We start from the raw sequence: 25999 nt of genomic DNA on the forward strand, positions 1-25999 counted from the left end.
GCGCCGCCGCGCTTCCCAAGCGGCGCACTATCCAGTGCGCCACCGGGCCGGCCCCAGGAACACTAATTCTAAAGAAAAAAAAAAAAGTCTCAAGGGAGAGCAATTGAAATGGACAGCATCCCAATAAGTAGCCAGCACTCTGTTTTGATCGTATGTCCCTGCATGGATTTTGTATGTTGGGTCAGAGATGGAGTGACTAAAACAGCAGGTTGGCTGCCTTACAGACACTCCGGAGGCCCAGTGTACTGGGGAGGGGGCTCCCAAGCCTGAGGCAGGACATCACGTCATGCATGTCTCAGCGCCATCACTCCCTCTCTTCAGGAGGGCTTCGAATCAATCATTTTGGACATTAAACAAAGAGGACCATGTAGAGGACAGTACTCAGTGCTGGCAAGGACGCAGTGAAACGGGATCTCTGATTCTTTACTAGTAGATATGTAAAGGAGTGTAAGCCTTTCATAAGCTACTTGGTGGCACGTGTCAAAAATTGTTTAAAAGCACACACCCTTTCACACAATATTTCCAATAATGAAGTTGTGCCAATGAAGCGATCCAAAATATTTTTAAATGTTTTAGTTATACAATCTATCATCACAAAACTATTTCCGTTAGTGAAAAATTGGAAGCAACTGAAATGCCCAACAGTGACTTATAATCATGTATAACCATGAGAATAACTATCTTGCAGATGTTTTAACTTATAGTTACTAAGACTGTGTAACAACATGGGTTTCAAAGCAGGGAGGAAATGACATGAATGCTATAGTTTTATCTACGTGTAATAATATACACAGAAAAATAACTAGTGAGGAAATCTGCAAGTGGCATAGTTGGCTCTCACGGTAGAATGATGGACACTTCAAGCTACTGTATTTAAAACTATGTTGTGGTTTTGTTACTTTTATAATGTAAAACATTTAATAAAGAGAAAAAACTAAAATAGGAATTTTGAATCTAGATCTTCCGAGATTTTAGAAATACAATAGGATAACAACTAAGCACTGGGAAAAATCAATCAAACAAACAAACAAACCTAGCAGTGAGGGGTGCAGAAGTGAGGTGTGCTGTCTGCGTGGATTATGACGTGAGTAGAAATAAGCCAATCCCATGGAAGGGGTGGCTGCCTCTCAGTGCTTTCCACAGACCACTGCAGTAAAACGTGCCACCAGCACAGCAAAGTCTTGCGGGGGGTGGGGGGGCTTCCTCAAGGTATCTTCCTTGATCCCTTTCTCTTAGACAGTCTGAAGGTGTGAGTGAGTGGTATGCAGTGAGGCTGGAGAAGGTTCTCAGTATTGTGAGGACTGACTCTTACTGTCATCTCTGCTAAAATACCTAGTGTGACTGGCGACACTGTCCAAAGTAGTATTTCAGCTTTGAAATGCACCAAGCTCTCGTTCTTGGAGAGAACTGACTTTGATTGAGCATGTCCTCTATGCACTACCTCTGTTGGATGCACAGCAACCCTTGCAGTGAGGTATTCCCACTTTACAGATGAGGGAACCAAAGCTGAGTAAGCTGCCCAAGGAGACAGCAAGTCAGGAGCAGGGAGTCCATGGGCCTGGATCTGTCTGACTCCAGAATCTTTGGCTCTTCTCCAGGCCAGGCCAGCCCTGGACAAATCTCCTCATCTCCTAAGGTCCTCAGACAGTGTTCTGCCCCATCTCTTTTCAACTTGTCTCTCCTCCAGCCTGCACAAGGCAGGCCAGGCATTCTCCAACTGGATGCAGTCCCTGCACCTAGCACAGTGCCTAGTGGGGTATTTATTTATTGAACACACCAGTCAAGACCTGCCCCCATTCTTTCCTTTCTCCCACAAGGGTCTGGAAAAGTGCAGGATGTAATAGGATGGGAGTCAACCTCATTCATTCATGGCCAGTCAATGGCCTGTTGGTTTAGTCTAGAAAGCTCCTAGAACAAATTATGCAAGCACAAATAAGAGAAAAAGATAGTACTGCTTTGGGCCCAAGATGATAACTGCCAATACTTAATAATATACCTGCCCATATCTGNTTTTAGAAATACAATAGGATAACAACTAAGCACTGGGAAAAATCAATCAAACAAACAAACAAACCTAGCAGTGAGGGGTGCAGAAGTGAGGTGTGCTGTCTGCGTGGATTATGACGTGAGTAGAAATAAGCCGATCCCATGGAAGGGGTGGCTGCCTCTCAGTGCTTTCCACAGACCACTGCAGTAAAACGTGCCACCAGCACAGCAAAGTCTTGCGGGGGGGGGGGGCTTCCTCAAGGTATCTTCCTTGATCCCTTTCTCTTAGACAGTCTGAAGGTGTGAGTGAGTGGTATGCAGTGAGGCTGGAGAAGGTTCTCAGTATTGTGAGGACTGACTCTTACTGTCATCTCTGCTAAAATACCTAGTGTGACTGGCGACACTGTCCAAAGTAGTATTTCAGCTTTGAAATGCACCAAGCTCTCGTTCTTGGAGAGAACTGACTTTGATTGAGCATGTCCTCTATGCACTACCTCTGTTGGATGCACAGCAACCCTTGCAGTGAGGTATTCCCACTTTACAGATGAGGGAACCAAAGCTGAGTAAGCTGCCCAAGGAGACAGCAAGTCAGGAGCAGGGAGTCCATGGGCCTGGATCTGTCTGACTCCAGAATCTTTGGCTCTTCTCCAGGCCAGGCCAGCCCTGGACAAATCTCCTCATCTCCTAAGGTCCTCAGACAGTGTTCTGCCCCATCTCTTTTCAACTTGTCTCTCCTCCAGCCTGCACAAGGCAGGCCAGGCATTCTCCAACTGGATGCAGTCCCTGCACCTAGCACAGTGCCTAGTGGGGTATTTATTTATTGAACACACCAGTCAAGACCTGCCCCCATTCTTTCCTTTCTCCCACAAGGGTCTGGAAAAGTGCAGGATGTAATAGGATGGGAGTCAACCTCATTCATTCATGGCCAGTCAATGGCCTGTTGGTTTAGTCTAGAAAGCTCCTAGAACAAATTATGCAAGCACAAATAAGAGAAAAAGATAGTACTGCATTGGGCCCAAGATGATACCTGCCAATACTTAATAATATACCTGCCCATATCTTTGGCCCAACTTGTCCCCTACCCAAGATCAAGTGCCTATATGCTTTCCTACCAATCCATGCTCTTTGGGCCCAAGATGATAACTGCCAATACTTAATAATATACCTGCCCATATCTGTGGCCCAACTTGTCCCCTACCCAAGATCAAGTGCCTATATGCTTTCCTACCAATCCATGCTCTTGACATTTCTGACTTTCGAAGCCCAAACCCCAAATATTCCCATAAAACAAGTTCCAGATTTGGGAGATGGTGGTGGTGGTGAGCCCTGAAATGCCAGCAGTAGTGAGAATAAGTGTGCTGGCAGCATTAGCTGCCCGGGCCACGGGCTACAGGCAGGAGTGTTCTGGGGCAGAAATGAGATGGATGACCCTTTCCTGACTCATTGTGCCTGTATGTGTGGGGGTGCATGTGCAGAGAAGAGGGGAATGTGTTTGGCAAGGAACCAAAAGCCCTCCAATCAACACAACCACAGGCCAGGGAGGTAGGGAAAGGTATTTTATGGGCTTGGCTAGAAGAGCTACTGCAGTCACAGGAGGAGCCCTCAGTTTCCTGTGGGTGCAGCCCACCACCGCTGCCCCCCTTTCCTTTTCCCTTCCTGCCTCAGGGTCAGGGTCCCAGTCACCTCTATTCTTCCTGGGATTCCTTGGCTATGGAGTTGGGTGAAACCAAACTGGAAAATATGGCCTTTCTTGGCGTCACCATGGCTGTGCTCTTGATCGTGGTCAGCCTCTCCCGGGTGAGCTGGCATTTTCTTAGGCAAGCCGCACACAGATCCTTTTCCTCCACCAGATATAAGTTGTCCAGCCTCTTGATAGAATCTATGAACGTGTCTGATTCCTCTGCCTTTGGAAAGGGGTTCCTCTTGGTGTTGAGCTTTTTCAGCTTGGGGAGCTTAGAGATGCTGGTGGGGATGGTGTTCAGCAGGTTGTCATGGAGACCCACTTCATGCAGCTCCTTCAGGGCTCCCAGGGTGGTGGGCACACTGTCCAGGTGGTTCAAGCCTAAATTCATGGTGCGTATATTCCTGAGCTGGTTCAGCTCCACGGGCAGTCCATTGGTGGTCAGCCTGTTGTTACTGACATTGAGGTAGAGCAGTGTGGTCATCTGGCCGATGGACTCAGGGAGCCTGTCAATGTAGTTGCTGTGCAGGTCCAGCCATCGCAGGTTCTGGAACTTAGCGATTGAGTCAGGGATCTTCCTGATCATATTCCGGCTAAGATCGAGCTCATCCACATCATTGAGTCGCAGAATACACATGGGAAAGGTGGTAATTCCCATCTTGCTCAAGTCAAGACGTTTTCTCCCATCAAATGTGATTTTGATGCAATTCTTGGCCATATTGAAGGTGATCTTCTTGCCCTTGGTGACTTTCCCACCCTTGGCCATGTTCTTTCAGTAAGGGAGTATGTTTGACGTTGTTCCGATTAGATGGTAATCAGTTTGAGGAAAAAGTCACATGGAACTGCTAGAAGATAAACTCTGGTAAGGACAGAAGAGAAACATCTAGTTAGGAGGTGGTGTAAGGGTACTGGATTCCCCCCACATCTTGATGCTTTTCTCTCTATTGGTTTAAAAAGAGAAAGAGGATAGTGCAGAGAAGTCAAACATCAGCAGAAGTAACCCAGCAAAAGATCTTCAGCAAAATGCATGCCCTCAACTTCGGTTTTCCTAGATGTAAAAGAAATCAGACATCAGCAGACGTAACCCAGCAAAAGATCTTCAGCAAAATGCATGCCCTCAACTTCGGTTTTCCTAGATGTAAAATGGAAGGTGCAAATTTGGCCTGAAAGATGCTTAATGTCTCCCTACCTTGCCATTCTCTGACTTATGAATCTCCCATTGTCCTGGACCTCCACGTATGCACCTCTCCCAGGGCTGTGTGTGTGTGTGTGTGTGTGTGTGTGTGTGTGTGTGTGTGTGTGTGTGTTCTTGGATATCTGCCACTTCCCAGATCCCCACATAACTCTAGGGTTTCCTTAGAGTTATCACATGAGTTCCTAGGGAGGGCTGCTGAGATCCCAGAAGCAACATAAGCCTGGATATGAGGGAATAGTGTGGAAGTTAAGAATGATTTATTACATCTCTCTTCACTTTTGGACCCAGAGGAGGTAGTGAGGCCTCGGCTTCTGTAACTGCAGAGCAGCAGGAGCAGACAGAACAGTCTTCTGATCACCCGGGAGTTTCAGGGCATGCCTACACTGTGCCCCTAAGCCCCCCACTCCTCTCCAAGAGCATGGAGGGGGCCAGGGCTGGGCCTGGCAAAGCTTAAAGCAAATGCTGCCTCTTTCCACCTTCTACTCCTTTCTCATCCTCCTCTTACATCCTTCACACTGAAATTCGACTGTAACCCCCTCTGCATGGGTAGGCTTGATGATAGTTAATGACTATTACCGTATGGAGAAGTAGAATGTAGAGGGTGATGGTAGATCCTGGCCTCAAAATGTTTGGTTTAGAAGTCCAGCTCTGCTACTAGCAATTTTCTTAAATTCCCAGTGCCTGAGTTTCCTCATTTGTGAAAACGGCTCCTTATAGAGAGCCCTTGGGAACTGTATATTATCTAATACTGTAATGTACTTATCACAGTGGCTGGCACATGGTAAAAGCTTGATTAATGTTAGTTATTAAATATTGTTGCAAGGAACATTACACATATTGTTTCTAATCTTCAGCAATCCAATAAAACACATAGAGTTATCCCTATTGTAAAGAGACAGAGGCTGAAGGTCAGAGGGTCCCACCACCCTGTGCAAGTCCTACTGGATCACAGCCTCCTGGGATGGATGGTGGTCTCCATAGTAAATCAATGGAAGTATTCTCAGCTTTCAGCAGCACCAATGTTCTTCTGAACAGGTCTTATAAGATGATCCTATTCTGTAGAAATGGATCTGCCACATTCAGGCAAAGCTGGCTGGTTACCAGAGACAGTTCTATGTTCGTCAGTATGCAAGTTTCTAAATCATTCAGCTCTGACGAACCAGATGGGATAAAGCAGCTTAAAAAAGAAAGCTGGGGTTCCACTTACAGTTAAGATGGAGTAAGCGTAATTTGCCCTGCCTCACCCATTGAAGTCAACTAAAGACCTTAGGCAGAATGCACAGAGAAACGTTCTGAGGACTCTGAAGACAAACGGTATCAGGTGGATTGGAGGAGCGATCCATAACTCAAAGGAAGACCAACCTGGCAGCAAGTTTCATGAATCCTCCCCTTCACCCGCCCCCTCCCCTGCCAATCATATCTCTTGGCTTGGACTCAAAGGCAGCCCCAAACACAAAGCTTTGCACCATACCATGCAATCACTAAAGGAAAGCTGGGGTGATTTTATTAATATTTGACAAAGTATATTTCAGAGAAAAAAATTTACCTGAGAGTAAGAAGAATATTACTCAATAATAAAAGGGACACTTTACCAAGAAGACAAAAACAACCCTAAGTGTTATGTACCTAACAACAGGGCTTTGGTGTAAATGAAGCAAACACTAATAAAACTGATAGGAGAAAATTGCATTTGGAGTTGGGGATATCAATACTTGTCTCTCAATAATCAATAGAACAGGTAGAGAGAATCAGCAAGTGTTTTAGTCCGTTTTGTGTTGCTATAACAGAATACCTGAAACTGGGTAATTTATAAAGAAAAGAGGTTTATTTAGCTTACGATTCTGGGACAGCTGCATCTGGCACGGGCCTCAGGCTTCTTCTCCTCATGGCGGAAAGTGGCAGGCAACCGGTGGGTACAAGCAGATCACATGGCGAGAGGAAGCAAGAGAGAGCAACCGGCGGGTACAAGCAGATCACATGGCGAGAGGAAGCAGGAGAGAGGAAGCAAGAGAGAGAGAGAGAAGGTGCCAGGGTCTTTTTAAGCAATGAGCTCTCACGGGAATTAATTGAGTGAGAACTCACTCATTAATCCCCCTTCCCCAGGGAGAGCATTAATCCATTCATGAGTGATCCGCCCCCATGACTCACTCAGTTTCTAACACTGCCACATTGGAGATCAAACTTCCACATGAATTTTGGAGGGGACAACACATCCAAACTCCATCAGCAAGGAACAGGGTTTCTCAGCCTTGGCTCTATTGACATTTTGGCTCAGTTTCTAACACTGCCACATTGGAGATCAAACTTCCACATGAATTTTGGAGGGGACATCACATCCAAACTCCATCAGCAAGGAACAGGGTTTCTCAGCCTTGGCTCTATTGACATTTTGGGCCAGATAATTCTTTATTGTTAGCAAAGGCATGGTTGTTGATGAGGGGGAAAGTCTGTCCTGAGCATTGTAGGGCCAGATAATTCTTTATTGTTAGCAAAGGCATGGTTGTTGATGAGGGGGAAAGTCTGTCCTGAGCATTGTAGGATGTTTAACAGCACAAGGCCAGAGATTCTACCCATTAGGAGCCAGCAGCTGCCCAGTATAGTTAACAATTTAAAAATGTATTTATAAATAATCCATGAATTAAAGAAGTCTCAAGGGAAATTAGAAAATATTTTGAACTGAGCAAAAATGAAAATACAACATATCAAAATTTGCAGCATGCAACCAAAGCAGTGATTAGAGGGAAATTTATAGCTTTAAAGGCTCATATTAGAAAGGAAGAAAGATTGAAAGTCAATAATATAAACTTTTACCTTAAGGAAGTAGTAAATAAGAGCAAATAAACCTCCAGCATGCCCAAAGGGGAAATAATGAAGAGCAGAAATCAATAAAATTGAAAGGAGAAAATAAATGAAACTAAAAGCTGGTTCTTTGAAGAGATTAATGAAACTGATAGCTAAATTGACAATGAAAGAGGGGGGGAGGGAGGGAGGGGGAGAGAGAGAGAGAAAAGAGAGAGAGAGAGAGAGAGGGAAGGAGAGGGGGAGAAAGAGAGAGAGACAAGTTATGAATATCAGGAGTCAAAGAGAGGATTCACTAAAACCCACACACATTAAAGGCATATTAAAGGAATAATACAAACAACTCCAGAAAAAAAAAAAGTTAACAAAATTGACTATAAATTACCAAATCTCTCTATGAGGGAATAGACAACCCAAAGTAGACCTATATTTATTAAAGGAATTGAATTTGTATTTGTAAACATTACAAAAAATAAAATTCCAAGCCGAAATGGTTTTATGATTAAATTCTATAAAATATTTAAAGAAGACTGTCTTAGTCCACTTGGGCTGCTATAACAAAGTACCATAGACTGGGTGGCCATACAAACAGAAATTTGTTTCTGACAGTTCTGGAGGCTGGAAAGTTTAAGATCCAGACACTGGCAGATTTGATGTCTGGTGAGGACCAGCTTCCTTATTCACAGACAGCTGTATTTTTGCTATGTCCTCACATAGTAGTAAGAGGGAAGGAGAGTTCTCTGGGGTCCCTTATATAAGGGCACTAATTTCGTTCATGGAGTCTCCATCCTTATGATCTAATTTCCTGCCAAATGCGCCACCTCCTAATACCATTACATTGGGGATTAGGGTTTCAACCTGTAAGTTTAGGGATGTGGCATAAACATTTAGTTTGTTGTAAAGATGTAACTCCAATTTTATATGACCTTTTCCAGAAAATAGAAGAGGAAGCAATTCTAAACTTATTTTCTGTGGCTAGCATCACCTTGATACTAAAATTACACAGACAGTATAAGGAAAGAAAACTATAGACCAAAATCCCTTATGAACATAGACATGAAAATCTTCAACACAATATTAACAAATTGAATCCAGCAATATATATAAAAAGAATAATAAATGACAACCAAGTGGGAATGCAAGGCTGACTCAATATTTGGAAATCAGTCAATTGTTAATACCATATTAGCAGACTAAAAAGAAAAAAATACATGATCATATGAATTGATACAGAAAAAAACACTTGACAGACTTAACATCCACTCATAATAAAAACTCTCAGCAAACCAGTAATAGAAAGCCTCTTCCTTAACATGATAAAAGGCATCCATTAAAAAAATCTATAGCTAATATTTTACTTAGTGAAGGACTGAACACTTTCCCCCTTGTGTGGGAACGAGGCAAGAAGTTACACTCTCACTATTCAATAGCATATTGGAAATTCTAGCCAGTGCAACAATGCAAGAAAAATAAATATAAGGCATACACATAGAAAATAATGAAATATAACTGTCTCTATGCACAGATGACATGATTCTCGACACAGGAAATCCCACAGAATTTTAAAAACACTCTTGGAACTAATAAGTGAGTTTGGCAAGGTTGCAGGATGCAGGGTTAACACATAAAACCCCCACTGCATTTTTTTAAAAACATTTTTATTAGCATATTCATTGTTACAAATCATACTTATTCTTTATGTCCTTTATCCAGTCTCTCCCCTTCCCCCTCTCCTCTACCCCTGCCCCTCTAATAGCCATAGATTTGTTCTCTCCATCTGATAGATTAACTGTTCCTCTGTTGGTTTGTTGCCTAGATGATCTGTCCAGTACTGAGACAGGGGTGATCAAGTCCTCCCCTATTATTGTAAACCAGATGCTTCTTCTATTACTCTGGAGTGTGCTTTGTGGAGAGAGAGGACCTCTTTTTTTGGGGGGCGGGGGGTTTCCGCCGGTGCCTCTCCTTGTGTCAATGCAGCTGAGAGTCTGGCGTGTCATCTGCATGGTGGCCGTGACCACTACTATAGAGACTAGCTGCTTCTGTGGCAGCCATGGTAATTGTGGTGGCTATGATGGGCTACCAGCGTGGAAATGGTGTTTCTGGCATGCTCTTTATTACGTGGTTGTGGATGGGTTTGGCTTCCCCTGGCTCCAAGCCTCAGGACCCCCAGCCCCATTGCATTTTTATATACTAGCAATTAACAATTGGAAGACAAAATTTGAAAAATAATAATGCCCCCAAAATAAAATACTCATGTATTTCACATAAGTAACAAAAAGGTGCAAAGTTTCTATAATGAAAATTTTTATTTTATTTATTTTTTATCCTTTAAAATATTCTATTTTATTTTATTTTATCTTATAAAATTGACCATATACTGATCATGTGACCCAGCATTTCTCCATCTAGGTATTTACCCTAGAAAAATAAAATGTTATGTTCACACAAAAACCTGTTCATATATGTTTATAGCTGCTCTTCATAATTGCCAAAAACAGAAAAAAAAAAAAAAAAACCTCAAATGACCTTCAGTGGGAGGATTCCTTATGCAGTAGTCACCCCTTATCTGCAGTTTCAGTTCCACAGTCTGAAAATGCTAAATAGAAAATTCCAGAACTAAACAATTCAAAAATTTTAAATTGCTTATTGTTCTAGGTAGAGTGATGAAATTTCATGCCATCCGGCTCTGTCCTGCCCAGGATCTTAATCCTCCCTTTGTCCAGCATCTCTGTGCTGTATATGCTTCCTGCCCATTCGTCACTTAGAAGCCATCTCAGTTATCACATTCATATCGTGGTATCACAGTGCTTGTGTTCAAGTAACCCCTTTATCTTACTTAATAGTGATCCCAAAGCTCAAGAGTAGTGATGCTGGCATGTTTATTCTATTTTATTATTAATTATTGTTGTTAATCTCTTACTGGGCCTAATTTATTTTTTACTTTTTTCGGGGGGAGGATGCAAATGTTTTATTTGTTTCTTGCTAAATGTGTTACCTGTTGCTGTGTAACAAATTACCACCACAGTCGGCAGCTGAAAACAACACCATATATTATGTCAGTTTCTGTGGGTCGCTGGGTATAGCGGCACTGCTGGCCTGGTCCTCGAGGTCAGAGTCCCTCACAAGGCAGCTTGTTTCATAAAAGCATACAAGCCAAGAAGGTGGTAGGATCTGGTAACAAGACAGTAGTCGCAATCTTATGTAACCTGATTATGAAAGTGACACTCCACACATCTTTGCCATATTCTGTTGGATAGAAGTAAGTCGTAGGTCCCACTACATTCGAGTGGAGAGTATTATGCAAGAGTATAAATACCAGGAGGGAGGGAGAAGTGAGAACCATCCTAGAAGCTGCCTACCACGTTTAATCAAAGGTTTGTTCCACACCATACACTTTAAGGGTCCTTTGCCCTTCCTTATACTGTAGTTTCCCTTGTACCAGACTTATGAATTTACAAAGCTTGTCCATTTTTTGAGGCTCAGATCAAGTGCTACTTTCTACTAAGGTCTTCTCTGATTGCTGATTCCACATGTTGAGATTAATTCCTCCTTTCATTATATAACCATAATACTTCTACCCTTATTCATGGATAACACTTTATTTATTTATTCATTCATTCATTCAAAATATTTAACATTCATTTGCACGTATTTGTGGGGTGCAGTGTGTTGTTTCAATACAGGTGTATACTGCAAAATGATTCACTTAGGGTAGATAGCACAGTTTGGTACCCATTAATTCACCACTTTTCCTCTTCTCCGTCTCGCCCCCACCTCTGGTAACCATTATTCTACTCTCTACTTCTATGAGAATACTTTTTTTTTCAGATTCCACATATGAGTGAGATCATGTGGTATTTGTCTTTTTGTGCCTAACTTACTTCACTTAACATGATAGTTTTCAGTTCCATCCACGTTGCAGCAAATGATAGGATATTATTTTTTTAAACAGCTGAGTAGTATTCCATTGCGTATGTATACCACAGTATTTTTAATCCATTCATTCATTGATGGACATTTAGGTTGATTCCATTTCTTGGCTATTCTGAATAGTGCTGTGATGAACATGTGAGTACAGGTGTCTTTTTCATATACTGATTTCATTTCTTTTGAGTATATACCCAGTAGCGGGATAGGTGGATCATAGGGTAGGTCTATTTTTAGTTCTCTGAGGAACCTGCACAGTTTTCCACAGTGGCTGTCCCATTTTACATTCCCACCAGCAATGTAGGAGAGGTCCTTTTTTCCCACATCCTCACCAGCATCTGTCATTTTTTGTGTAATAGCCATTCTAACTGGGGTGAGATGATATCTCACTGTCATTTTAATTTGCATTTCTCTGAAGGTTAGTGACATTGAGCTTGTTTTTGTGTGCCTTTTGGACATTTGTATGTCATCTTTTGAGAAATTTCTATTTAGGTCCTTTGCCCATTTTTTAATTGGGTTATTTGTTTTTCTGCTGTTGAGTCATTTAAGTTCCTTGTATATTCTGAACGTTAGCTCCTTGCCTGATGTGTAGTTGGCAAACACTTTCTCCCATTCTGTAGGTTGTCTCTTCACTTTGTTGACAGTATCCCTTGCCGTACAGAAGCTTTTCAGTTCGATGTAGTCCCATTTGTGTATTTTTACTTTAGCTGCCTGTGCTTTTGTAGTCTTGCTCAAAAAAGTGTTTCCCACTCCTGTTTTATGTAGTGTTTCCCCTATGTTTTCTTCTAGTAGTTTCATAGTTTTGGGTCTTAAATTTAGGTCTTTGATCCATTTTGTGTTGATTTTTATGTATGGTAGAGATGGGGGTCTAGTTTCAATCTTCTGCATGTGGATATCCAGTTTTCCCAGCACCATTTATTAAAGAGGCTGTCCTTTTCCCATTGTAAATTTTTAGCACCTTTGTTGAAAATCAGTTAGCTATAAGTGTGTGGATTTATTTCAGGGCTCTCTATTCTATTCCATTGATCTGTCTATTTTTATGACAGTGCCATGCTGTTTTGGTTACTATAGCTTTACAGTATATTTTGAAATCAGGAAGTGTGATGCTTGCAACTTTGTTCTTTTTGTTCAAGATTGCTTTTACTATATACAGGGTCTTTGTGGTTCCACACAAATTTTAAGATCATTTTTTCTATTTCTGTGAAGAATGTCATTGGTATTTTGACAGGGATTATGTCAAATGTGTAGATTGCTTTGGGTAATATTGACATTTTGATCATTTTGATTCTTCCAACCCATGAACACAGGATATCTTTCTATTTTATTTGTGTCCTCTTTAATTTTTTTCACCAGTGTTATATAGTTTTCTTTGTAGAGGTCTTTCACCTCCTTCATTAAATTTACTCCTAGGTATTTCATTTTTTTGGTAGCTATTTTGAATGGGATTAATTTCTTGATATCTTCTTTGGATATTTCATTGTTGCCAAATAGGAAAGCTACTCATTTTTATATGTTGATTTTGTATCCTGCCACTTTGCTAAATCCATTTATTAGTTCCAGTAATTTTTTGGTGGAGTCTTTAGATTTTCTATGTATAGGATCATGTCATCTACAAACAGGGATATTTTGACTTCCTCCTTTCCAATTTGAATGCCTTTTATTGCTTTCTCTTGCCTTATTGCACAGGCTAAGCCTTCTAAACTATGTTGAATAAGAATGGGGAATGTGGGCATCCTTGTCTTGTTCCAGATCTTAGAGGAAAAGCCTCCAATTTTTGTCCACTCAGTATGATATTAGCTGTGGGTTTGCTGTACATGGTCTGTATTGTATTGAGCCACATTCCTTCTATACCTAATTTTTTGAGTGTTTTTTTTATTATCACAAAGGGATGTTGTATTTTATTAAATGCTTATCCTGCATCTATTGAAATGATCGTATGTTTTCTTTTCTTTCATTCTGTTGATTTGATATATCACATTTATAGATTTGTGTATGTTGAACCACCCTTGTTTCTCTGGTATGAATCCCACTTGATCACAGTGTATGATCTTTTTAATGTGTTGCTGGATTCTGGTTGTAGTATTTTGTTGAGGATCTTCACATATGTGTTCATTTAGGGATATTGGTCTGTAGCTTTTTGTTGTTGTTGTGTATTTTTCCAGTTTTGGTATGAGGGTAATGCTGGCCTTATAGAATGAGTTTGGAAGAATTCCCTCCTTTTCAGTTTTTTGGAAGAGTTTGAGAAGAATGGGTATTATTTCTTCCTTGAATGTTTGGTAGAATTCAGCTATGAGGCTGTCTGGTCCTGGGGTTTTCTATGTTGGAAGACTTTTAATTACTGCTTCAATCTCATTACTTGTTAGTGGTTTGTTTTGGTTTCCTAGTTCTTCATGATTCAACTTTGGTAAGTTTCATGTGTCCAGGAATTTATCCATTTCTTCTAGGTTTTCTAGTTTGTTCACATATAGTTATTCTTAGTAATCTCTTATGATCCTTTGTATTTCTGTGATATCAGTTGTAATGTCCCCTTTTTCATTTATGATTTTATTTACTTGAGTATTCTCTCTTTTCTTCATTAGTCTAGCTATAGGTTTATCAGTTTTGTTTATCTTTTCAAAAAACCAACTCTTATTTCATTGATCTTCTGTATTGTTTTTAAAATCTCAAATTCACTTATTTCTGCTCTGATCTTTATTATTTCTCTCCTTCTACTGACTTTGGGTTTGGTTTGCTCTTACTTTTTCAGCTCGTTGAGGTATAACATTAGGTTGCTTATTTGGAGTCTTTCTTCTTTTTTGACATAGGCATTTGTTGCTATAAACTTCCCTCTTAAAACTGCTTTTGCTGTATCCCATAGGTTCTGGTATATTGTGTTTTCATTTTCATTTGTCTCCAGGAATGTTTTAATTTCCTTCTTCGTTTCTTCTTTGACCCATTCATTGTTTAGGAACATATTGTTTAATTTCTGTGTATTCATAGGGTTTCTAGTGTCCCTTTTATTGTTGATTTCTAGTTTTATTCCATTGTGGTCAGATAAGGTAGTTGATATGAAATTGATTTTTTTTCTAATTTGTTGAGACTTGTTTTGTGCCCTAACATATGGCCTTTTCTAGAGAATCCTCCATGTGCTGCTGAGTAGAATGTGTATTCTGCAGCTGTTAGATGAAATGTTCTATGAATGTCAAGTCAGCCTATAATAGAGACTAATTCTGATATTTCCTGGTTAGTTTTCTGTCTGGATGATGTCCTTTGGTGAAAACGGGGTATTCAAGTCCCCACTTATTATTGGGTTGGATTCAGCCCCTCCCATTAGGTCCAATAGTAATTGCTTTACATAGCTGGGAGATCCATAGTTGGGTGTATATATATTTAGAATTGTTATAATCTCTAATTGAATTGATCCCTTTATCATTATATAATGACCTTCCTTATCTTTTTTTCTTTTACTTTCCTTGGCTTGAAATCTATTTTCTCTAAGTATAGTTACTCCTGTACTTTTCTGGTTTCTATTTGCAGGAAATATCTTTTTCCATCCCTTCACTTTCAGACCGTGTGTTTCTTTATCAGTTCAGTGAGTTTCTTGTATGCAGCATATTGTCGGTTCTTGTTTTATAATCTATTCAGCCACTCTGTGTCTTTTAATTGGGGCATTTAATGTGTTTACGTTTAAGGTTATTATTGATATATAGGGACTTGTTACTGCCATTTTGGTGGTTTTTGTTTGTTTGTTTTCTGGTTCTGTCATCGATCATTTCTTCCTTTTTTCTGGTCTCACTGTCTTCCTTTGTGGTTGAGTGGTTTTCTCTAGCTTTACATTTTGCTTTCTCTCTATTTATTTTTACTGTCTCTTCTAAGTTTTTGCGTTATAGTTACTATGAAGCTTACAAAAAATGTATTATCATTATAACAAATTATTCTAGACTAACAACAACTTAACTTTGATATCTAAGAAAAAGAAAAAAACAAAGCCAACTCTACACTATGGCATCATTCTCCCTCACTTTTTGACAATTTGTTGTTTAAGATACATCTTTTAATATTGCCTTTCTCTTATATAGTTTTTGTATATGTTAGTGTCTTGTTAGGTTTGTTCTTTAGCCTTCATACTAAGGATATAAGTGGTTTACTCACCACCCTTACGACATTAGAGAATTCTGAGGTTGTCTGTGAACTTACTCTACTGATGAGTTATGTACCTTCAGGTGTTTTCTTGCTGCTCTTTAGTGTCGCCTTCTTTCAGACTGGAGAACTACCTTTAGCATTTCTTGTAAGGCAGGTCTGGTATTGGTGAATTCCCTTAGCTTTCATTTGTTTGGGAAATTATTTCTCCTTCATATTTGGAGGTTAGTTTTGCCAGATACAGACTTCTTGGCTGACAGTCTTTTTCTTTCAGCACTCTGAATATATCATCCTGTTCTCTTCTGGCCTGTAGGGTTTCTACTAAGAAATTTGCTCAGAGACTACTGGGGCTCTGTTGAGTGTTAAATGTTTCTTTTCTCTTGCTGCTTTCAAGTATTCTTTTTTTTGTCTTTGGTTTTTGATAATTTGATTGTGATGTGCCTTGGGGACACATCACAATCCTTGGATTGAATTTGATTGGCGACCTTTAAGCTTCCTGTACCTGGATGTTGTCATCTTTCTCCAAGTTTGAGAAACTTTCAGCCATTATGTCCTTGAATATACTTTCTACATCTCTTCCTTTTTCCTCTCCTTTGGGTATGCCAACTGTGTGGAAGTTATTCTGCTTGAGGGAGTCCCATATTTGCTATATTTCTGTTTTATTTTTTCTTAATCTTTTTTCTTTTTGCTCCTCTGATTGCATACTTTCATGTGTTTTATCTTTGAGTTCACTGATTCTTTCCTCTGTTTGATTAAGTTTACTGTTGGAGCTTTCTATTAAGTTTGTCAATTCAGATAATGTATTCTTTATTTCTAGAATTTCTATTTGTTTTTTTTAATTGCTTCTATTCCCTTGCTGAGTTTCTCATTCTACTCCTGTATTATTTTCCAGATATCATTTAATTTTCTCTCTGTATTTTCTTGTGACTCTCTGAACATCCTTGAGAGAATTGTTCTGAATTCTCTTTCAGACATTTCGTAGATCTGCTGTTCCTCTGCATACATTGCTCATGCTTTGTTTGTTTCCTTTGGTGGTGACATGTTGCCCTGCCCTTTCTAGGTCTTTTGTGTTTTTACATTGATGTCCAGGCATTTGAAGAGACTCCTATGTGCTGCTGATTCTCTGGGGAAGGCTTTTTGTGAGGATCATTAATCACTTCCAGGTCTGGACTCTGTGGAAATTCTGGCCTGGGACAGGGTCTTTCCTGTAGATGGAGGCTCCTGTAGATCTATCACCCTGACCAGTTTCCACTGAGACAAGCTGCCCATGCTGCTCCAAATTTTCCCCAGTGGGCCAGCCTTTCTCTCGCACTCCAACTGCTTCCCAAGGGGCAGGCCATGTATGTGTCCCTTGCAATAACTCACTGGCCTCTGGGCGGCTCTCCTGTCCAGTTGGTAGTGGCCGTTTGCTCCTATGTGGAGTGGGGAAATCCTGCTAGTGGACTTTATGGCCTGTGGGCTGGTATGTTGTACTCTGGAGCTTTCCTCTCCCCTGCAGACTCCAAGCAGGTTTACATAAAGGGTGCCTCTGTGGCTTTTTCCAGCTTGTGTAACAGCTAGTCCCAGCCTCTGTACAGGGCTGGCTCAGAACAAGAGTCCCTACACATTCTCACCATTGCCTCTCATGCCTGCATGAACTCCACCTGCACTCTCTCCTCTTCCTTCCCCAGCTCCAGCAGTTCCAGGTTGGCAGTCTTTGCTTTTTAATAGTTGTAAATTGGTTACTTGTGGGAGGGTGAGATGCTGGGAATCATCTATTCCCCTGTGCCTAGTTTATAAATTAAACTTTATCATAGGTATGTATGTCTAGGACTGTATGTAGGGTTCGGTACTATCCATAGTCTCAGGCAGCCACTGAAGATCTTGAAACGCATCCCCCGTGTGTAAGGGGGGACAACTGTAATGGAATACTACCAAGCATAAAGAGGACAAATCTACTGATACATTCAACAGTTTGGATGAATCATAAAAGCATTTTTCTAAATAAAGAAAGCCAATATCAAAAGTCTACATAATGAATGATTCCACTCATGACATCCTGGAGAAGCTGTAACTATGGGTGCAGTAAACAGATCTGTGGTTGCTGGAATTAGGGGTGGGGAAAAGGTTTGCCTACAAGGGAGCCTCATGAGTGAGTTTTCTGGGCTGATAGAATAGCCTGTACCCTAACTGTGGCGGTGGTTGGCTGAATCTGTACATATCTTAAAGCTCAGAGAGCTGTACACAAAAAGGAGCAAGTTTACTATAGACAAACTTAAAAATAATTTTTTAAAAACTTAAAAATAGTTGGAGCTCTGTATTCTATTTTGGTCGCTATCACTGTGGCAGCTTCCTTGGCTTGGGTTGGAAGTCTGACTCTTTTATGCCCCCCACAGCCCTGTGCTGCCCCTTAAAGGGCATCCAGATGTGCACCATCTGGGCTCTGCTGTGGTCCAGTGGATGTGTCTGCTATGTGTATACACAACAAGGATGTCATGCCTACTTCAGGGAACAGCTATTCACAAGGTGGCACGGCAGAAAAACTTCTGCTGCACTGGGTTTAAATCTTCATTAAAAAAAGATGAACTGAGACCAGGGAGGCCTATGTTCTTATCTTATGTTTACCAGTGACTTCTCTCCATGGTAGGGTTGCCAGATTTAGCAAATAAAATTAGAGGATCCCCAGTTAAATTTGAGCCTCAGATAAACAACAGATAGTTTTTAGCATACATACATCCCAAATATCGCATAGTCCCATATTTTATTTGGCAACACTATCCATGGGCCTGAACAAATCATAATTAAAGTTTTCTTTGTCCATGGTCCTTATTAGTCCTCTGGGACTGATGTAAGCCAAGTCCATGTGCTTATTGAGGTCTTCATTCATTTGTTCACTCATTGAATAGATATATTGAGTGCTTACTGTATATCAATCTCTGAGCAATACAGGTAAATAGTAACAGACCCAGTCACCATGCTCAAATAGCTACAATCTAGATCATCACTGGTTCTGGTCACTAGATTCCCCCAAGCACCCAGAACCTGGGCTACCTCCTGATCTTCTTCTATTTTAGATAAAATTCAGCTCAGAGAGGCCAAACACACAAAGCATGGGTTAAAGGGATTCTGGACAGGAAGGAGTGCTTCCAGGAGACTGGAGATGCAGCCGTTTGGGCCCAGCTGAGCCTGCTCCCCACAGCCCACGCACACCAGGAGAAGAAGCCCTCCCAGCTCTGATTAATGATGGTAGGAAGCAGCGTGGAGCTGGCTGCAAAGTACTTCTCCATTAAGAAGCCTCTCTCCAACGGGCCCTTTGGCTCTGAGCCTGCCCATTAATCACCTCAAGGTAAAGTAGGGGTCTGTCTGGAATAATGCACTTTAACTCCTCCCCAGCGAGTCTGGGTCCCCAGACAGCCCTGGCCAGAGGGAGCTTGATGAACCCTCCCACCCCCACCACCTTCATGCCTCTCCTCGGGGCCACCCTGCCCTGGCTGAGACCCATGCTCTCAGTTATGGGAAGCAACATGCTTTGTGTTGCTCTGGGTCCATCCAGACCTCCTAGTCTGCTGAGCATCACTAGGAGCAGACCAGTGCCAGGAATCCCATCTCAAAGCCCCCGGAGACTGGGGACATCCTTTTTGTCATTCAATTCTGTATTGCCAGCATCCTGTCCAGGCCTGCACACTCATTAAGTAGGGGAGTAACTATTAGCAAAAGAATTGTGGAACATATAACCTTTTGATGCAACCAAAACTGGTTTGATGGCCTATTATTCATAGAATTCCTCAAATGTCAGAGTGGGACCAGCCCACACAAGGGAAGGTAGCAATTATTGGGAGAAAGAGATGTAAATAGATAAACAGATAAATGGGTAAATAGGAAGACGGATGGATGGATGGATAGATGGATAATGGATCTTATTTCACATGATCATCTTTGCCCTAATATGATAATACGACAGGTATCTAAATGCACTGTGTCTTTTTGTCTTGTACAATTGGTTTTTACATTTTGGAAACAGCAGACCAGTTGGTTTGACTTTAATTTCTAATTAATTTTTCTATCTAGTCATTGTGAATCAAACAGCATGGTGGGACACCCCATGGATATCTAAATTAAAAAAGTAATGATAATCTATATTTTAATGCCATCAAAATATTTGCAGGCATTTTCAGTCGTAAGATCCTGATCATCACTGTGATACTGGAATTTATCTGGTGCTTCATGCTCATGTATCTTAAACTACATTTTTTTTTTTTTTTTTTTTGTCTTTTGTCTTTTTCCGTGTCCGGCAACGGATCCCAACCCTCAGGGTTGCCCCCGTACCGGCCCGGGGACCGGCAATGGGATTGCAACCCTCGGCGTTGCTCCCGCGCCTCGCTCAGCCAGTGAGCGGGAACCGGTCTGTATATGGGATCCGAACCCTCGGGCGGGAGCGCTGCCGTGCTTCCCAAGCGGCGCCCCACCCAGTGCGCCACCCGGCCGGCCCTTAAACTACATTTTTTTGTTTTTTTTTTGTCTTTTGTCTTTTTCCGTGTCCGGCAACGGATCCCAACCCTCAGGGTTGCCCCCGTACCGGCCCGGGGACCGGCAATGGGATTGCAACCCTCGGCGTTGCTCCCGCGCCTCGCTCAGCCAGTGAGCGGGAACCGGTCTGTATATGGGATCCGAACCCTCGGGCGGGAGCGCTGCCGTGCTTCCCAAGCGGCGCACCACCCAGTGCGCCACCGGGCCGGCCCTTAAACTACATTTTTAAGAAAGACTAACTTTGTTTTTATATATCTGATATTTCTTAATATCTTGCTAACAGGATCTCACAATAATAATTTCACTCTTTGACTGATATGTTGAGACACAGGATAGACACAGAGTAGAACCGAAACGCCAAAAGCCACTGCCATTTCACAGCCAGTATTTGGGACTAACTTCATAGGAAGCTTCATGCCATGTGGGTGAGAAGGTGTCTTTTCCTTGTGGGCCATCTCTTAAGAGGAAATGATGCCAACTTCCCTCAACGACTCACTCAAAATAACTGCATTTGTTCTCTCCACCAACCCTCACATATACTGGGTGTGTAACAGGCCAGCTCACCTCACCGTGACTTCCCTCATGGCTTCAAATCAGTCCCTGTGCCCTCTGCCCCTTCCCAGAGCAGATCAGCTGACTCTAAAGAGAGGTGGTGCTGAGTCTTCATATGTGAAGTCACATGAGAAGTGGAGACATGGGTGGTCACTGTGGGTCCCGTATGTCTAGTGGTGCGACTGGAACCTCTGGCCGGATCTCTAGAATCAGCACTAATTTTTGACTCAGTCATAGTACATGCTGGGAGAAAGAATTACCACTTGTCCAGTGTCCATTCTGTCCATTCTGGAATTGTGTGCTGGGCTACTTGCTCTACAGTGTTACCTGGTAGTAGGAGTACAGACTCATTGGGGGAATAAGCATAAAGTGTTTTTAGTTTTTCCACTAACTGCCCCCAACTATGTTACATGGGGCCCTCCTTTTCTACAGACAGAAGGACAGACTGCTAGAAAGGGGACAGACCGCTAGAAAGGGGACAGACCAGAGCCACAAAGATTACTGTGGAGCTCACAACAGTAGTTCCACCAAACTCTTGGCAAAGCTGATGGAGAGACAGGGGGCAGGAGAGAGAGGCAGACAGCAGGGGTTGGAGTCTTAACAGGGATCCCACAGTTTGGGGGGTCTTCTGACATCAATTTTGGAAATGCTAGCAAATGTCAAGAGCCCCTCCCCATCATTCACTCATGTGTACAAAAGCGATTGCTGCGAGCATGTTGCTGGGCCTTCAACTATCTCTAATCTCTGCAGCAACTATGCACAGTGTCAACCCTATTTCTTAAAAAAGAGGATTGAGACTCAGAGAGGTCAAGCAACTTCCCCAAGGTCACACAGACAACAAAGAGCTTAGCCATAGTCAAACCGAGATGCATCTGCTTCGTGAGCTTCTGTATGATCTTTCCACTGCATGATGCCACCTGTCTCTTCCCCTCCCTCTGCTGCCTGTGCTCCAGCAGAAGCGAGCGTCTCATCCTGGGGGTACATTGCTGTCCCCAACTGTCTTCAAGGAGGGGAGCCATTCTGGAATCCTAGCACTCCCAGGCTGAAAGCCACTTCCACCTCTGCAACCAGAAAATTAAGGCTGCCAGCCCACCAGGTCTCCAAAAAGTTGTGCTGCTGTTTGGTCACTGATGGGTTCTCTGACTTTGGAACCAAGGAGTGTCACAGAGTCTCCAGACTAATTCGGCAGGGGTTGGCCTGGGAACTTTAGCAGCACTCACAAGGAGGCTGCTTAAAGGGACAGGGGTGCACTCCAGCTGAAGCAGCTCCCCACCAGGATGGAAAGTGAGGAGACGGAGGGGCAGGCTTCAGCCAAATTCCCTGCAGGGGTCAGTAGTGCAGACGTCCCCCTGACTTTCTGGAGGGACTACGTGCAAATAGGCGTCCCCAAAGAAACCACTGCAACTTGGCCCACTGCCTGCCCACTCCACAGCCCAGGGGCCGATATGTAGAATGTTCATTTATATATATATATATATATATATGCACATATACATATGTTTCTAAATATATATGAGTACTATAAATTTAAATGATATTTTAATAACATTAATGGAGTCATTTAACCGTAGAGCTTGGCAATTGACAATGAGAGGCAGAGAGAGGAAAACACTTTAAGGGGCACACATAATGCCCCAGCCGGCTCACTTAATAGGCACTCGCCCCAAGCAGCTGGTGAAGGAGACAGGAATTTGTAGTTCCTCGGCCCCTCCAGTCTCCACAGGCCCAGCACAGTGTGAGCTGCTCCCCACATTGCGAATCGAGAGTGTAAGACACAGGTTTTTGAGCCAGCGTGGCCTGGAAACATCAGCCAGCCACACTCCCTGGTACTCACCAGGGATGTAGCCGCCCCGGCTGCCCTGGGTGGCTGCAGGACACTGTGTGACCCCGAGAGGCTCTACAGGCCGCCAGAAGTTGGTTTTTACCATGTGTGTTCACTTTAAAATCTAACCCCTTGTCAAATGCCCCTCGGCCATTCCCAACAGCAGGCTGTCTGCACGTGTCCACTTGACACCCTCCCCGACCCAGACCCTCCAGGGCACATCTGCCTTTTTCCTCACAAAGGGAGCTCTCCTTTGCCATTTCATTGTGTCCTAACTGTCCTTGGAGGTAGGTGTATTCCTCCCCTTGCACGGGTGAGGATGCTGGGTGGTGGGGGAGGAGGAGGAGTTTGTCTAGGTTCACACAGTGCCTTATTGCAGAACTTCTGGGGGAACGTTCTTCCCACCACGCAGAGCTCCCGCCCCCACGCCTGTAAAGCATCGGACAGAGTGTCCATGTGGAAATGATTGGGCTTACTTCACTTGGCAGTTATCTGGTTAATTTGATCAGCGCTGCTCTAAGAATCTTACTGGGATATTAGACATTTACAGCTTTGTCTGCCCCTAACGTCGTTCACGTCTGTAGCCATCGCAGCAGCATGGCCCTGCACATGTGCTGCCTGGGAAGCCGTTGTCTGTCAAAGTGACCCCTTCCCCCTGGTGGATAAATAGAATTCAACTTTTATTTGGAACAAAAGTTCCCAGGGGGTCACGTGGCCCAGTAACAAAAGATTATGATTTCTTATTGGTTTAATAGCATCTATTTTGTAATTCTGAATGTGCTCTGTTTTAATTGGATTTGTTAAAGGAACAAAAGGGAATAGGTGGCTTACAATTAAAATAAAATATTAAGATTATTAGTTTAATGGACTAGAAATGCCTTGTTCATCAACCACAAGTTCAAGACACACAAACCAACCTCAACACAAGCAAAAGCTGAAGAACCTGAGGCAGGCCTGACACCCTTAAACCCCAAGAGGCGAGCGTTGATTCCATTTCAGCCAACGTGTTTCAGCACTGCTGCCGTCTTCTCCTCATAGCCCCTCCCCCGCTGCAGATAAAGAAATGGGGGCTCAGGGAAGCCGCTGGTGGGGTGAGAGCACAAGGGCTTTGGACCCAGGCGGGCTGTTCCCCAGCTCCCCGTTTACCACCTGAGTGACCCTGGACAGTCTCGCTAGCCTCGCTTCCACTGCTGTGAGTAGGATAATGACAGTGGCTGCTTCCCAGCGGTCAGGTGAGGGCAAGTGTGAGGGCCCTGCAGGCCTTGGCTATGACCGTGTGTGTGTGCGTGTGCGCGCGTGTGTGTGCAGAGTGGGGGAGAGGGAGTGGAGGCATGGACTGGTGAGTGTAACTGACCGGCAGTGTAGCCAGGACTCCAGGGTCCCAACTGTGTGGGAACCCCATTCAGACTTTGCAGCCTGGCTCCTTATGCCCTGTGACATTCATACTTCCCTGGGTACAAGTTTTAGGTTACTTTATCCTGGAGGACAAGGGGACACATAGCTCCCACGTCATGTCAGGGATGGGGGTTCTCACGTGCCCTGTGGTGTGTGCATTCTGCCTGTGATGGCACCTGGGCTTGGGGAGAGCCCGTTGATGGGCAGACATGGCAGACACTGGCATGGTGCCCACACCAGCTGGAGGACAGCCTCCAGCTCCACAGAAGGCTTTGCTGTCAGTGCAGCCTCCTGTGACAGTGTGAGACGACCTGAAGGAGAGTGCCGAGGGTCGACTACAAGGAAATGGTGGAAGCCTCCCTGGCGCTTTGGAATTCGTCTATTCATCAACAGTATTTGTTTGTACCTACTGCAAACGAGGCACTGTTTTGTGCAGCCAATGAAATGAAGGTCCTGCTCATGATCTAGAAGAGAAAACAAAGAAAAACAAACAAGAAAGGTGTAATACCAGGTGCTGATGAGTGCTAGGAGGAGAAAGAGTCAGGGTAAGAGAGAGCACGGGGAGATGTGCCCTTTTGGAAAGGGCAGGCAGGGAGGGCCTCTTTGAGAAGACATCTGAGCAAAGACCAAAGGAAGTGGGGACGTGGGGCAACGGAGTGGGGGGCATTTTAATGGAGGAAGACGTCCAATGGACGAGAGGGGGATGGGGACAACTCGGGAAGGGCGAGAGGAAGGGAGAAAGGAAAATAATAAACAGGTAGATTCACAGACAGAGGGCTGCCATGATCTGGCTTATTTTCAAATGCTACTCTCGCTGTTGGGAGGAAAATCTCCAGGGCATCTCAGAACGAGGAGAGAAAGCCAGTCCATCCACTTTCCCCAAGGCGATCCCAGACAGGCCGTGCCCTCTCTTCTCTAACTTCTGCCTGAGGCAGGAGGAAACCCAGCCCTGAGGCTGGTCCCAGTAGCACCTGGGGTCCACCATGAAGCTGCTGTGTCCTGGACACCATAGGTGCAGCTCACTGAGTGTGGTCACCAGGGAGCGGTGGAAATAGCCCAGACATGGGAGGGAGTTGACCAGGCTGGGTTGGAAGCTGTCTCTGCTGGGGCTCCGTGGGGCCGTGGACAAGCCATTCTCTCCTTCCATGTCTACACTCGTGTTGCTGGTTTATACTCGCTGCCTCGGTGACCTCACCTGGTCCCACTGATTTAAATACCATCTATGCTGTTTCTTGCCTGGACCTCTGTGCCAATTCTGAACTTGTGCACCCTGTTGCCTACTTAACACTTCTGCCTGGATGGACACAGACAGACACCTTAGACCCCACCTGTCCATACCGAGATCCTGCTGCCTGCTCCACCTCAGCCTTCTTGGCTGGACAAACAGCAGGGGTCCCCTGTGAGCGCCAGGTCCCAAGCTGTGGCATTACACTTGACCCCCTGTTCCTCTTACGCTCCCTGTTCAGTCCCTCAGGAAATCCTGCTGACTCTGCACTCAAGCGACACCCAGAGACCCCCATTTCCCACCACCTGCCCAGTGCCACCCCAGCCTGGGTCGCTGCCAATTCTCACCAACATGGTGGCTGTCGCCTCCTCACTTGTCCTTTGCCCTTTGCCCCCATGTGGCCTGTTCTCAACAGAGAAGCCAGAGACTTCCTATGGTCACGGCAGCCCCACCTGCAACTCCCTCCACCCAGACAAGGCCAGAGTCCTTCTGGTGGCCTCTGAGGGGCTCCCCCACGCTCCCCCATGCTCACTCCACAGCAGCCACTGGCCTGGCTCTTTCGCCTTACAGCCTTTGCTCCATCCGCTTTATTCTTCTGGAAGGTTCTTCTCTCAGATATTTGCCTGACTGACCTGTTCACTTTCTTCAAGGTTTTAGGTAGATCTCACCTTCTCAATTCAGTTTCCCTGATCCCCAATTAATAATACAAACTGCCCCCTCCTGTCCCCACCCACACTAATGCTCCTCACTTGCCGTACTTCCCTTCCAGAGCGCTTGGCACCTAAATACATT

General features: G+C 43.6%; 2 protein-coding genes across 2 annotated transcripts in view; one reads left to right on the forward strand and one right to left on the reverse strand.

Annotated features, from left to right (window-relative positions):
* WDFY4 (WDFY family member 4) overlaps nucleotides 1-25999 on the forward strand; it is a 309512-nt gene that overhangs the window by 215103 nt on the left and 68410 nt on the right. The gene's annotated exons all lie outside the window — the stretch shown is intronic.
* Nucleotides 3672-4433, reverse strand: LRRC18 (leucine rich repeat containing 18). Its single transcript, XM_008576039.1, has one exon. It carries the CDS (start codon nucleotides 4431-4433, stop codon nucleotides 3672-3674), a length of 762 nt encoding a protein of 253 aa, XP_008574261.1.

This window comes from Galeopterus variegatus, unplaced genomic scaffold (genome assembly GCF_000696425.1).
Source record: "Galeopterus variegatus unplaced genomic scaffold, G_variegatus-3.0.2 Scaffold1276, whole genome shotgun sequence".
Taxonomy (NCBI): domain Eukaryota; kingdom Metazoa; phylum Chordata; class Mammalia; order Dermoptera; family Cynocephalidae; genus Galeopterus; species Galeopterus variegatus.